The sequence below is a fragment of the Galeopterus variegatus genome, unplaced genomic scaffold, assembly GCF_000696425.1.
Source record: "Galeopterus variegatus unplaced genomic scaffold, G_variegatus-3.0.2 Scaffold776, whole genome shotgun sequence".
Lineage (NCBI taxonomy): Eukaryota > Metazoa > Chordata > Mammalia > Dermoptera > Cynocephalidae > Galeopterus > Galeopterus variegatus.
The window spans coordinates 115,031-128,425 of record NW_007726887.1 but is presented as its reverse complement, the minus strand read 5'-3'; the positions used below and the strand labels follow the sequence as shown (position 1 = coordinate 128,425).

Below are 13,395 nucleotides of genomic sequence, written 5' to 3'. Positions count from 1 at the left end.
TCCTATATTCCCAGACCCCCCAATAATGCCTAACACATAGTAGGAGCATCAGAAATATTTGTTGCTTGAAGAAGAAAACAAATGAATAAAGAAAGGATGATTTTTAACTTATTCTTTGTGCTTCCCCATATTTTCCAGTTTTCTACATTGGGTATTCATTTCCATTATATTCATTGCTGATGATATTGAAAATTAATATAACTTTTGTGGTAGAATTTAAAAGCCTTAAGAAAGTCCATATCCTTTAACTCGAAATTTTTTCAGTGAATAACATAAAACTAAGGAATTAATCATGAATATCCACTAAAATTTAACAACCTTGATGTCCATCAGTAAAAGGCTTATAAGTTACCACATACCCAGACAATGAAACTGCTTGGTTACTAAAAATGTAGACCTAAATCTACTAAAATAAACCATGTTGTTCATAACACTCAATTTAAAAACCTGAATTATAATTCAGTATATGGAATATAAGCCTATATAAAAATAAATATATATATATATAAACATATATAAAGAAAAATAAACATCAAGAGAAAAAAACAAAAACTGGACAATAAAATGAAATGAGATTATAGCTGAATGGTTAATTTTTTTTACACTTGTCTACTGTCTAAAATCTTTGCAATTAAAAAGAGCTATTTTCATAAATAGTAAATGTAAATCAATAGAAATAAATAAAACCAGCATTTTTACAAGCAACATAATAAACATCTGTAATATAAGGTACATGACATCATTTGTGTTCAAAAAGTAAAAGACATTTTTTAATGTGTTCTGAATCCATTTAGGTGCTTTCCTGTCCTCAAATTATACTGTGAAACCTTATCCATAATGCACATTGTTGTGGAAACCATAAATTATACTACTGGTAAAGCAAGGTGTACTTTTAATTTTCCCATAGCAGAGGCTCTTTTCCATAGGAAATGTATGCGATTTCTTGAGTGCTAGTACTATATGGCCAGGCACTGCGCTATCACTAAAACTTCCTCCAAAATATTAGTTTACTTGACACTTCTGCTGCTTCAAATTCTTAGATCACCAAGTCACCCTTACTGTTTTCAGAAAATATGACACGGAAATGAAAGAAACAAAAAAACTTCAATTCATAGTAAGAACAGAGAAAATCACTCTTTTAGGAAAATGTTAAATCTTTCTGCTTGGCACTGAATTTTCAAAGTCTATATCATCATTAACAGGACACTTTGAAACTAGCACTATATATTAAAACACAGCATGATACAGCCATGGTCCATGAGCCTAGAGAGGTTGATCATTGATGATGATAATAGAGAAGTAAAGAGGAACAAAAGCTTGAAAGAGACTTCTGTAAATGGACAACACTGGGCAAAGGAAGTGAAAATGTGCATATGATTTCAAAATCAATGGGAAAACACTAGATCAGTAAACAGTATACAGAAAACAGATTGGCCATTTAGAAGGAATGTGGATCCCTAATTCCCAGCACACAGCAAAATAAATTATAGAAAAACTGAAATACTTAAATGCGAAACATAATGCCAAAAACCACTAGAAGAATACTAAAGGAAAGGAATAAGTATGACCATATAAAAAGTAAACATTTCTTTCAAAATTTTCATCATAGACAAAAGCATTATAAACAAACTAAAATGCAAATGTCAAACTGGGGGAAATAAATGACAGAATTACTATATTTAACATACAAAAAGTTCCTACAAATCAGATTTTTTTTAATGAAGCCATCAATAGAAAAATGGAGAAAGGACATGAAGAGGCAACTCATAAAACAAGAAATAGAGGCCAAAAACTATTTATACATATATATGTATGTTACAATAACAAGGTATCATTTTTGCATTATAATCCATCAAAATGGCAAAGAAATAGAAAATTAAAAGATCCAATGTTATCTAGGGTATATGAAAAGAGACTCTCTCATACACTCCTTTGATAAGTATAATTTGACCCCGCTTCTCAAAAGTACAATTTAGCAACCTAAAGTTTTTAAATGTGCACACTCTTACCTAAGGATATAATCACAGAAGTGTACAAAGACTTAGTTACAATGACATTCAATTCAACATGGCTTAAATGTCTCAAAAATTGGAAGCAGTCTTAATATAAAAAAGGGAAAGTTTCTTAAAATCAATAATATAGCTATTAAATGGGATATTACACAATTATTTTAAATGATGATAGAAAATTTTAATTTATCGTATTACTACTAGCCATTTTTCATTTATTGGTTTAATCATAAATAAGTATGCTCTTTTGGGTAATATTTTAAAAGTAAACCTCAAACATTTTTACATGATATTCAGAGCTTATGGCAACGAACAGAATATAAAATAGACTAGAATACTGGTCCACCCTCCATTAAAGCAATTTGGCCACATCCATTAAAATACAGCACTGCCCTCTTTGTGATAAATCACTGAGCTATGTACAGATTTTTGCACTTTTCTATAGTACATTGTTATACTACAAAAAAGAAAAGAAACTGTACTCTCACCCCTACTCCCCAAAATCTAGGGATGATAAAAATACCACTGGTGAAAGAATTAGACTTTACTAATCTGGGGACATACCTATAATATAATGTTAAGTAAATAAAGAAGATTGCACTGTGATTTTTCTAGAATTATGGGATCCCCATAATTGTAGGATTGCATATCCTCCTACGAACAAAAAAAACCCAATGACAACAAACTGTTAATATTTGTTTCTGATATATTTATTTAATCTGGAGGAGGGGATTGGAAGGGAGAGATTACCAAACTTCTCTATATACAGATAATTTAATTAATTAACAATAAAACACTGATATTCTTTGACCATGCAATTGCACTTCTAGGAATTTATTCTATAGATATAATTATGCAAGCTAAAAGATGTACGTGCAATGAAATTACTAAAGTGTTTATGATATCAAAACTTCAATAGAGAACTGACTAATTTTTGGAAAAAACTATAAAGCTACACAATGGAATATTATTATTGCAGCTATAAAAAAAGAACAGTTTTATTTGGTTTTACGAACTAATATAGAAAAATTGTTACCATCGCAATTGCTAATTAAAATAGTATATTATTAATTTTAAAATAGTATGTATAGTATGGTTCTATTCATATTTTTTTAAGCTTTAGTCTAAAAGGATCATGGGAAACTGAAATGTGATACTTTGGGAAGTGAGACCTAGGGTCAAAGAAAACTTTACGTGTCTTTTTTTAACCTTCAATACCAATTGTTATTTTTAATTTTTTAAAAAAATAACCTCAGAGATGTTAAGAAACTTGTACAAGGCAGAACAGTTATTAAGTGGCAGAAGCTGGACTTTAATGAAAGCTGGTCTTGTATTCCAAGAACAGTGTTTTTTTCCATATACCAATATGCTTTGATTTATTTATTTATTCATTCATTTATTTAATTTTATGGTGACAGGCCAGTATGGGGATCTGAACCCTTGACCTTGGTGTTACAGCACCTCATTCTAACCAACTGAGCTAACCGGACAGCCCCCTATTTTTAATTTTTGGAAATTTGTTTAAAATGTTTTAAATGCTACATAAAACAATGATTTGTAAAACTCTTTCTGGATTAAGCCATCTCAGATTTGCTTTTAAATGTCCCAGGGGAAGAAAAAAAAAGTTGGAGAAAAGTTAAATTAAGGATAGCACAATTTTGAAAATTGTTCAAGGTTAAGTTGAATGATTCTATTTCTAAATATGTTTGGAAATTTCCATAAGTAGAAAGTTACAATAAAATCTTCCTAAGAGCCCTACTATGTAAAACAGATTAAATCCAGAGCTAAAAATAAGGGTAAGGTAAAAGAGGAAGGGGGCACTACACTATGCCCTCCTTTATCCCCTTAGTGACTCCAAGGTCAAACTAAGGTTCCATAGGGTATTAAAAACACCACTGTTACAGTCATCATTGTCACCATAATAACAAAGAGAACCTGCACAATTTGAGGAATTCCTCCTTGACCAAAAGGCAGGAGGAAGTTAGACCTTAGAGCAACAAATATTCTCTCTCGGTAGTGATGGGCAGTGAGGTTACCAATGGATTTTTTTTTTTTTTTTTTTCCTGACCGGTAAGGGGATCACAACCCTTGGCTCGGTGTGGTCCGCACCACGCTCAGCCAGTGAGCGCACCGGCCATCCCTATATAGGGTCCGAACCCACGGCCTCAGTGCTGCCAGCGCCGCACCCTCCCACAGGGCCGGCCCCCAATGGATTTTTTTAAGCAATTGTATTTTGCAAATTTTCTTAGGAAGAGAAAAATGTGTTTTTTAATGTTCATAAAATATTATAAATTTTACCACTGATCAACCCAAAAAGTCACTCCAAGCCTTCGCATTATCGAACCTGGAATACAACTGAATAATCAACAAGAAATGACAAATCCCTAGTGCTCATCAGAAAAGAGGCAAAAGAAATGTTCTGGAACAGCCATGTCTGACCTAAGGCAGACAGGCCCTGAACAAATGGAGAACACAACAGTAGGGGCCATATCATATGCATGGTCTTTTAGTTTATCCTTACACACCTGCAATCTGAGACTGTAAGACTGGAATTCCCTCTTCTTGAATAGAGAACTAGGAGCAAGCAATGAAAGATATGGATTTTTGTCCCCCCAACAGTAGAAACCAGTAAGAGGTAGCTAATATCTTCCTCTACTTCCCCAAAACTCTGTAAGGTAGTTGCATCTACCTTCATTTTTAAAGATTAGGAAACTGAAGTTCAGAAAAGTAAAGTAACTTCCCAGTGTCACAGAGTCACCTGAGTAGTAGGAACAGGACTAGAATTAAGGTTTCCCTCCTTCAAAGACAGGGTTCTTTCTACCAAGCTAGCTCCCTTCTCTAAAAAATATCCTCTAATGCCAGTAGCTGCAAGGTCCAACTGTAGCATTCTCAGACCACTTTTGCTCACTTGAAAGTAAGAAACAAGAAAGGCAGCTGTCAAGAAGTTGTATTAATTATTGCCCAGCACTACCGCATCTTGGAAGGAGGCACTAAAACTAGATTCACATGATCCTCACTGTCATTTCACGTAATCATTCCTACCCCTGAAAAAAGCTTATCACTAACATTCTCTCCAGCCAAGAGGTTGCAAATAGAATTCTCAAGAAAACTTTGCCAGTCTACCAAACCTTTATACTCTGGATGTGTTAGCTTTAAACTTTTAATACTAAAAATTAAGGGGAAATTTGTTTTGATCTAAAAATGACAGTTGCCAAGTTAAAATGGTAGCTGCCACTACAGCCTAGTGACTAGAGTAGTAGCTTTGCAGTTATCCAATCTAGGTTCATTACCCACTTAAATAAATGTGTGTAACCTTAGGCAAGTCAATGCAATTCTATAACTTCATATACAAAAAAGGCATGATAAATAACTTCTCCATAAAGGATCAAATGAGATAACCTGGTGCCTAGAGCCTGACACATAGAAAGGTGGAAAATAGGATACATACTATTATTAACACTGGAATTAGTCTTGTGCAATAGGAGTCTTGGCAGATCAAAACTCCGCATGGTCTGAACTCTTGATTATCGGATGTAACAATCAACTGCTCGAATCTGGACATCTGAGGCAAATGAAATACTGACTCAGTGCAGCTTGGCTCAGAGATATCCAGATATTCCAGTTCAACAGTTCTAAAATATGTAGAGGATTAGTCTTAGTTTAAACTGGTTCACATTGTTTTAAAAGCACATAAAGGTTTGGCTAACTTCAGAGTTTTATTACACACACACACACACACACACACACACACACACACACACACACACACACACACACACACACACACACACACACACACACACACACACACACACACACACACACACACACACACACACACACACACACACACACACACACACACACACACACACACACACAGAGACTTCATTTGTGGTTCAGTGTGGATTTTTGTTCACAGGTCTGCTTACTACAATGGGCTCCTTGAGAGCAGGAAACAAGTCTGTATTGTTGATCTTTATATGCCCAGCACCAGTCAAGGCTCTGGCACATACAAATTGCTCAGTAAATATTCATGTAATTAAGTTTACAGAAATCCATTCGAGAACTTCACTAGCTTTAAGATTCAGGAAAGCTCATTTTGGCAAAGGGAATGCCAATATTTTTTCACTGTAGAATTTGGCAATTCTTTTATTTTCAAATAAATAATCACTAAACAAATCACACACCAGATATCAACAGTAAAGTTTCCACAAACAAAACTAAGATGAAAAACTCTAGAAAAGTGGCATTCCAGTGTAAAGTAAAGAAAACCAGTTTGGGAATCAGGCAAACGTGAGGTTCAAATGCCAGTTCCACCACTTCACAGTTGTGAAAATATTAACTTGGATCAAACAGCACACATCACCTCAGACTCAGTTTCCACACCTACCTCACAGGTTGTAACCAAGCTAATATATGTGAAGCAAAAAAGTACAGCTGGTAGTTGAGTGATTTTTAAGTCTCTGATATCCATCCCTTTTCCCAGATGGCACAACCTGGAGTGGCTATGTAATGCCTAAAGGCAACTACTATCTTCACTCTTTTTTCAAAAGGTACACTAATTTAGCCATATAGACAGGCCGATTGGCTACAGTCGCAACTATCAGTCCAGTGTTACAGTTTTAAGGGGGACCCTTTCATGGAACTCCAGAGCCCCAGCAAAGCCAACCAGGCTCTGTCCTCTTCAGGTAGCCTGTTCCTTCTCTTCTGGAGTCTGCTTATAATGAGTTTGCTGACAGGTTTGCAATGTCAAGGAAAAGTCATCTTTGTGATAGATCAAAGATGTAGTATATAAACAGTAGGCATTAAGACTGGAGGCAGAGGGGGGGAAAAATAATACTTAAATGCATGGAGAGGAAGTCTTTCAGGTTCATTAATACATGTTTACTTTCCATTCCATATGTAGAACAAAATAGAGTAATGATTTGCTTATTCCAATCAGCTGAGTACTTATTTCATTTTACTGTGCTGCATACCTTCAATTGCATACTAGCGAAAATAAAAACCTTAGTAAACAAAATCCCTTACACACCTCTAAAGACAATATTGCTCCATTCATTAAAATGAAGTCCAATCAAGGCAAAGTTTCCATTTTTCTTCTCTTTAAATGACTTTCACTGGGAGAGATGAGTCAAAGAACTACTAACAAACTTGGATTTCTGTTTTCTTTTTTTTTTTTTCTTTTTTGTCTTTTGTCTTTTTCCGTGTCTGGCAACGGATCGCAACCCTCAGTGTTGCCCCCGTACCGGACCGGGGACCGGCAACGGGATCGCAACCCTCGGTGTTGCCCCCGCGCCTCGCTCAGCCAGTGAGCGGGAACCGGTCTGTATGTGGGATCCGAACCCTCGGACGGGAGCGCCGCCGCGCTTCCCAAGCGGCGCACTTATCCAGTGCGCCACCGGGCCGGCCCGGATTTCTGTTTTCAACAAGGTAGGCACCCATACTTCCTCCCACTCACCCCATCTCCAGAGAATTCACAGTACTAAAATATATTGTTACTAAAATATATTGAACAATGCCTTCCACTGGTCAATTTTACTTTTATCTGAATGCAGTGAAAAGAATCTGCACTTCAAGACCTCATTAACCACAATTCTTCCCCTACTTAAATTTCCAGTCCTAGAAAAAACTGGGTCGGTCCACTAAAAAGCAACTGTAACATTCAAGAAAGCATTTTCAGAAAAACAGAGACAAAGATGTATACGTGTGTGTGTGTGTGTGTGTGTGTGTGTGTGTGTGTGTGTGTGTGTGTGTGTGGCTGGTATGGTGTACACTATTATTATCATGCAAATATCCATTATACACCACCAAGGAGAGGACATGCAATAATGTCTGCCATTTCAAGAACATTTTTGTTAACATTACATTTCATGCAGGGAAGCTGTTTTTCCAGAGATAATAATACATTCCACTGGAGCCTCATTGAAATACCCAACTCCTGTATCCTAATACTTGTAACCCACCTTTTTATATAGAACCTAAAGACAAGTGGGCCTTACATTGAATTTACTCTCCAGTTAATTGTGTTATTGAGGTTCCAGTATAGTTTTCTAAAGAAAGCAATTTGAATCAATAACCACACCAGCACTACTGAGAATGTTTTGCCGATAAATAAACAAAATGCCTGAGCCCAATATGAAGGAAATTTTCCTCCTTCCTGGCTCCCCAGCTCCATTTAAAAATTGTAAACATGAATAGAAAGATAACCTTGAGAGCAATAAAGTCACCCATGCCATCAAAAACATCCCTCTAACTTATTTCCTAATTTTACACTGTTTTCCTGAAACAGGGCAGTCTCAACAGGATGCCAGGAATTTAATATTGCTTCTTAAAGATATATCAAGCTGTCTGGAATATGCAGTGATGAAAACTAAATATTGCTACTGAAACCATACTTAAACTCAGGCTTTCTCTAAACAGTGCTTCACAAATAAAGCCAAAATGTTTTCTGCATCAATTCTCTTAGAAGCCATCCTAACAAGAGGGGTCACCAGCTGCACTCCTGCTAACAGCTGTATCCTGAGCAACCCCTTCCCACATACCCTTCACCCCCCAGAAAGTTTTACTTTTATCTGTGGAATTCTCTGCCGGCCTCGGCCTGGAAAACTGGGTGGACTCTGAGGACAGGTGTCAGATCTGGCCTTTGGGAGGTGGCCTAAACTGACAGTTATTGGCAGCATAAAGCTGTGATCTTTATAAACTTTAATTTGAGGCTTAGTGATTCCCTCCCCCTCTCCTTTTTTTGGAGGGGGGAGAGAAAACAAGCCAAAAGAATGAGTTTCAAAATAGAAAAATCACCATTTTAATTATGAAACCCTCCCAACTCAGCAAAGAACTGTTAAAGGTAGCCAAATGGAAAATGTCAGGGTTTTTTGGGCACATGCACAACTATTAAACATGAAAATCACAACTTCAAAGTGAGGGAGAACGAATAAAAAGCAGGAGCAGAAAAAGGGGAACAGGACAGGGCCCAGCCAAAGACCCATTTGCTCAGGAGGGCCCCTCTTGGTATTAACTCCTCCATGTGGGGCACCCAGGCTGGAGGAAAGCAGAGGGTTACACAGAACATTTAGCAGACTTAACATTGGATTAAACACACTACTGCAAGTTTCAACAAATGTTCATGGCATACGTAAAAACACATTTACAACAAGAAAGAAGAGAGGCACCTGGAGACATCTGACACTGGGCATGCTCTGCAGGCAACTCAGTGCGCACATGCTCTCTACCAGGTTGGCGCAGCCTAGCCACAAAGACCTTGGCACAGAACACTGCAGGATGACAAAAAGGAAGGAAGAGAAGAAGCAGTTAGAGGCCGCAACAAATCACTCCTTTACACAGGTAACCTGAATGTTAGTTGGGGCAGGGGTGCACTCTTGGCAGTTTGGAGGTCAGGGATGGTCCTAGAGACCTTACTGAAACCTTGGGAAAGGGCCCACTTTCTGTCCTATGGAAAGGAGGTTTGTGCTGCTAACCACTAATTTCTCAGGATACACTGAACAGAATCAAGAGGGAGAGAGAGAATGTTTAAATGAAAACCCACTAAAGGGAACTGAAAATTTGAGTGCAAAACAAAATTAGTGGTGAGATCATGACTATAATTTCATCAAAGTAACAGTTTTTGGTCTTATGTCATTTAATAATAATTTCCACCATTGCTTAAGAACCTGTGTGCCAGGCACTTTAAACGTGTTCTCTAATCTTCACACCACAGTGTAAGGAAACTGAAATTTAGAGGTTAAGTGATTTGCACAAGGACACACAGCAAAGGAAGGGAGAGTCAGAATTTCAAACTTTGGTTTGTCTGCTACCAAAACCCACATTCTTTACATAAGACTATGATGCCTCTATTGTAAAAACTTTGATCACCCCAATTTTTACCATGTGAATACAGTTTTGCACTTCCCTAAAGTAAAACCACAGAGACCTAAAGAATAAGTCAAAAGGAACAAGAAAGATGAGTGACAGATGGATAGATACAGGCAATAAAAGAGCTGATTAAAAACACATCTGAGGTAGGAAAAGGAGGAACTGGTAAAGGGACATGAAAATCAACTATATTGTATATTGATAAGTTAAAATTAAAAAATATATATATATTTTTAATTATAAATAAACAAACACATCTGATTTTCAGTGTCATCCACATCTCTGCCTTCTCAAAGAAAAAATGTTGGAATATCATGATTTTCATTTTGGACTTTGTTTACAAAGTTTAATTGACATGACTAAGAATTTAAAAGCTTATTTCATTTACCCTTTCCCATCCTCTTTTGAAAGCTTCCTGGCTTTAAAGTAATTAAGAAAAAAAGTAAAATATAAAAGCGAACATATGTATTAAGGTTAGCACTTAATAACCATTAGACTGTGGTATTCAATAAATATCTTTTCAGATCTAGGTCAATTAATTAACCATGGCAAAATCAATAATCATGCAAAAACACTGAAGGTGGGTATTTGGGTTCAATCAAAATATTCCAGAAGTCTTAGACCTGAACTCATAAACTTGCTCATCCTAACTACAATCAGGATGGCCAAACATCCTCATTTGCCTGAGATAGTCCTTAGTTTACGTTATTGTCCCAGCATAACTTTCATTCTCAAAAGTTTTTTGATTTTGATAAATTCTATGATCACCCCAACTGTAACATAAACAAAGACAGCTTTGCCTGAAATCGGATAGATCTGGGTTCCTATTCAGCATCTGCCACTTACTAGTTACATTTCACCTCTAATATAAGAAATATTGAGATTATTTAGACAAGGCATTTAAAGTAAACAAAACCAGAGGAAACAAATGGAATAAAAAATTGAGCAGCTTTCTGTTATCAATGAAATGAAACACATTTCCAAGGTGTGCCTTTACTCCAAAGCTTACCAGGGCAAGTACAATAACAGCGTATCACTGACACTCCAGGAACATATATTTTGTTACCCCAACACCTTCATATCAGAGTGCCAACTACAGAAAGGATGCTGAATAAATGTTTGTATAATATAATGAAAGTAGCTGCCATTTACTAAGTTCCTGTTACATGCTAGATAGCTGACATAGTAAACCCTCATAATAACTCTTCTAAGACTGGTATTATTTCATCTTACAGATGAGAAAAGCGAAGACTAGGAAGGGAGAGCTTGATGTGTTAAAACAGCTACTTGTCCAAGATGCAAGGGAATAAGGGCAAATTAATGACAGGATCAAGACAGGAAGTTAATCCTGTCTGACTCCAAGTAACCTCATTTTCTCTCCACCACAACAAATTCTATCCAGAGATACTCTCACACATGCTTATTAAAAGAATACTTACATGAGCATGCATCAGAAGTAGATAGGCAAAGAATATAGTTAAAGGATTACACCTGCATTTGGCAACTAATACAAAATTAATACCAAAGCTCACGTGTAAATCAATTTTCATTTATTCAGTAAAAACAGTCAGGTTCTCCCCTGCAAGGTTTAATAGTATTTGCATCAAGGTGTAAAAACATGAAAGCATAAGGTACTGATTAGATTCTACCAATAACTTAACATGTAAAACTTAAAAGGAGCAGGGGGCAATGTATCACATTCAATAAATCAAAAAATTTATAGACTGTGAGAACTGTAAGGAACCTTAAAGGCCATTTGGTCTAATCTCCCACCCCTGATTTTAGATTAGAGGTAAAGAAACTAAAGCACTAAAAAGAAAAATAATGAGCTTCCCAAGGTTTTCTAACCATCTGATGATCTAATCAATACCTAACAAAAATGTGAAAAATAATTAACACAATGAAAATTTCCTGAAAACCTAATTTCAAAATATTAACCATTTATTTCAAGTTTGATATTTTGATGGTTTTTTAAAGTTTGATATTGAACTTGTATATTCAGGAAAATATTTTAAAAGGAGCCTCTGAGGGTCTGATTTCCAAGAATTTATCTTTATAATACCTGTGGTAGATACTGTGGGGTATATAGAATGATGCCAATATTTATTGATGGTCTATTAGGTGCCAGCACCATTTAAAATACTTTATAAAGGGTATCTCATCTCATGAGATACTTTATAAAGGGTATCTCATCTCATTATTTTCACAATAATCCTACACAATATGTATTACCTTTCTCAGCATTCAGAAGAAGAAACACAGGCTCAAAGAGATAAAGTAATTTACTTATCCAAAATTGCACAATGCTGGGTAGGAGCTGGGATTTAAACCCAGGTCTGGGGCAAGAGTCACTTCTCACTATGTTCCATAACTTACACCATTTGCTTCAGAACAGAATAATAGAAAGAGACAGCTTGATCCTACGCATTGCCCAAGCTGGTGTATGATGCAATTGCCAAAAATCTGTTAATCAGAGGTCTCAACTCTCGGATCATCCCAAGACTGGGACCTTCCAGTTTCAAGACCAATGTTGTTATCCAATTGGTAAGAGTAAAGACAGTGGCAGTGAAAAGGTATTAAATTCACACTCAATCACCTTGGAGCTAAGTGACCAACCACATTGCTAAAAAGTAGTTTTCACTTAAAAGAAAATGCCACTCTAGGAAATATGACCATCTGTTAATAAGGAAGTCTGTACCTGCTGGCCTAAAACAAGGTTCCTCTTAGGTATAATGGACCAGGAGGACATTGATCCAATTTGAAAATAATGGACAAAAATAAAAGTTCCGCATTCATCAACCTAAGAGCATTAAAAAACAGCTAAAACCACAATAGTAATGGATTCTTGAGGCTTCTAATTTTAAATTTAGAGAATTGGTTGGAAACCTACATTGATCATTCTGGAGTAATTTTTATCTATCATTCTTTAACTGAATAATGAAAAGATTTCTTCATATTAGCTATATTCACAGCATAGACTATTGTCTTTCTATTTTCTTTTCTTTTTTCTTTTTCTTTTTAAAGCTAACAGTGGTCTATCTTTAAGCTTCTGGAACACTACCTTATTGCTAAAATACGTCTGAAGAACCTACCCTGATACCGTGGGTATTTACCAATTTTAACAAATACTTATTGACCTACTTATTAAGCTAACAACAATACAAACTAAGCCTCTTTACTCTTGAGGCTTCAGCCTCAAGCTCAAGAAAAACCCAGGAGGATCAAAGTGGGAATACATAAGAGAGGACTATGGAGGTAGACAACCTCCAAGATATGCTTGTTATAATTTCAAATTTAGATACTTAGGGGCCGGCCCGGTGGCTCACTGCTACAGTGCGCCACTTGGGAGCACAGTGGCGCTCCCGCCGAGGGTTCGGATCCCCCATACAGACCGGTTCCCGCTCACTGGCTGAGCGAGGTGCGGGTGCAACACCGAGGGTTGCGATCCCATTGCCGGTCCCGGTCCGGTATGGGCGCGACACTGAGGGTTGCGATCCGTTGCCAGACACGAAAA

The 13,395-nt window shown here is 36.5% G+C and overlaps 1 protein-coding gene across 3 annotated transcripts in view; it reads right to left on the bottom strand.

The window, feature by feature from the left end:
- FBXW11 (F-box and WD repeat domain containing 11) overlaps window positions 1-13,395 on the bottom strand; it is a 123,555-nt gene that overhangs the window by 76,661 nt on the left and 33,499 nt on the right. Inside the window, exon 2 of one of the 3 annotated variants that reach the window (XM_008572371.1) lies at window positions 9,182-9,283. The exons of the other annotated variants lie outside the window; for them this stretch is intronic. Coding sequence (XP_008570593.1) covers window positions 9,182-9,283 — 102 coding nt within the window. The remainder of the gene's footprint in view (window positions 1-9,181; window positions 9,284-13,395) is intronic. 3 annotated transcript variants of the gene reach the window in all.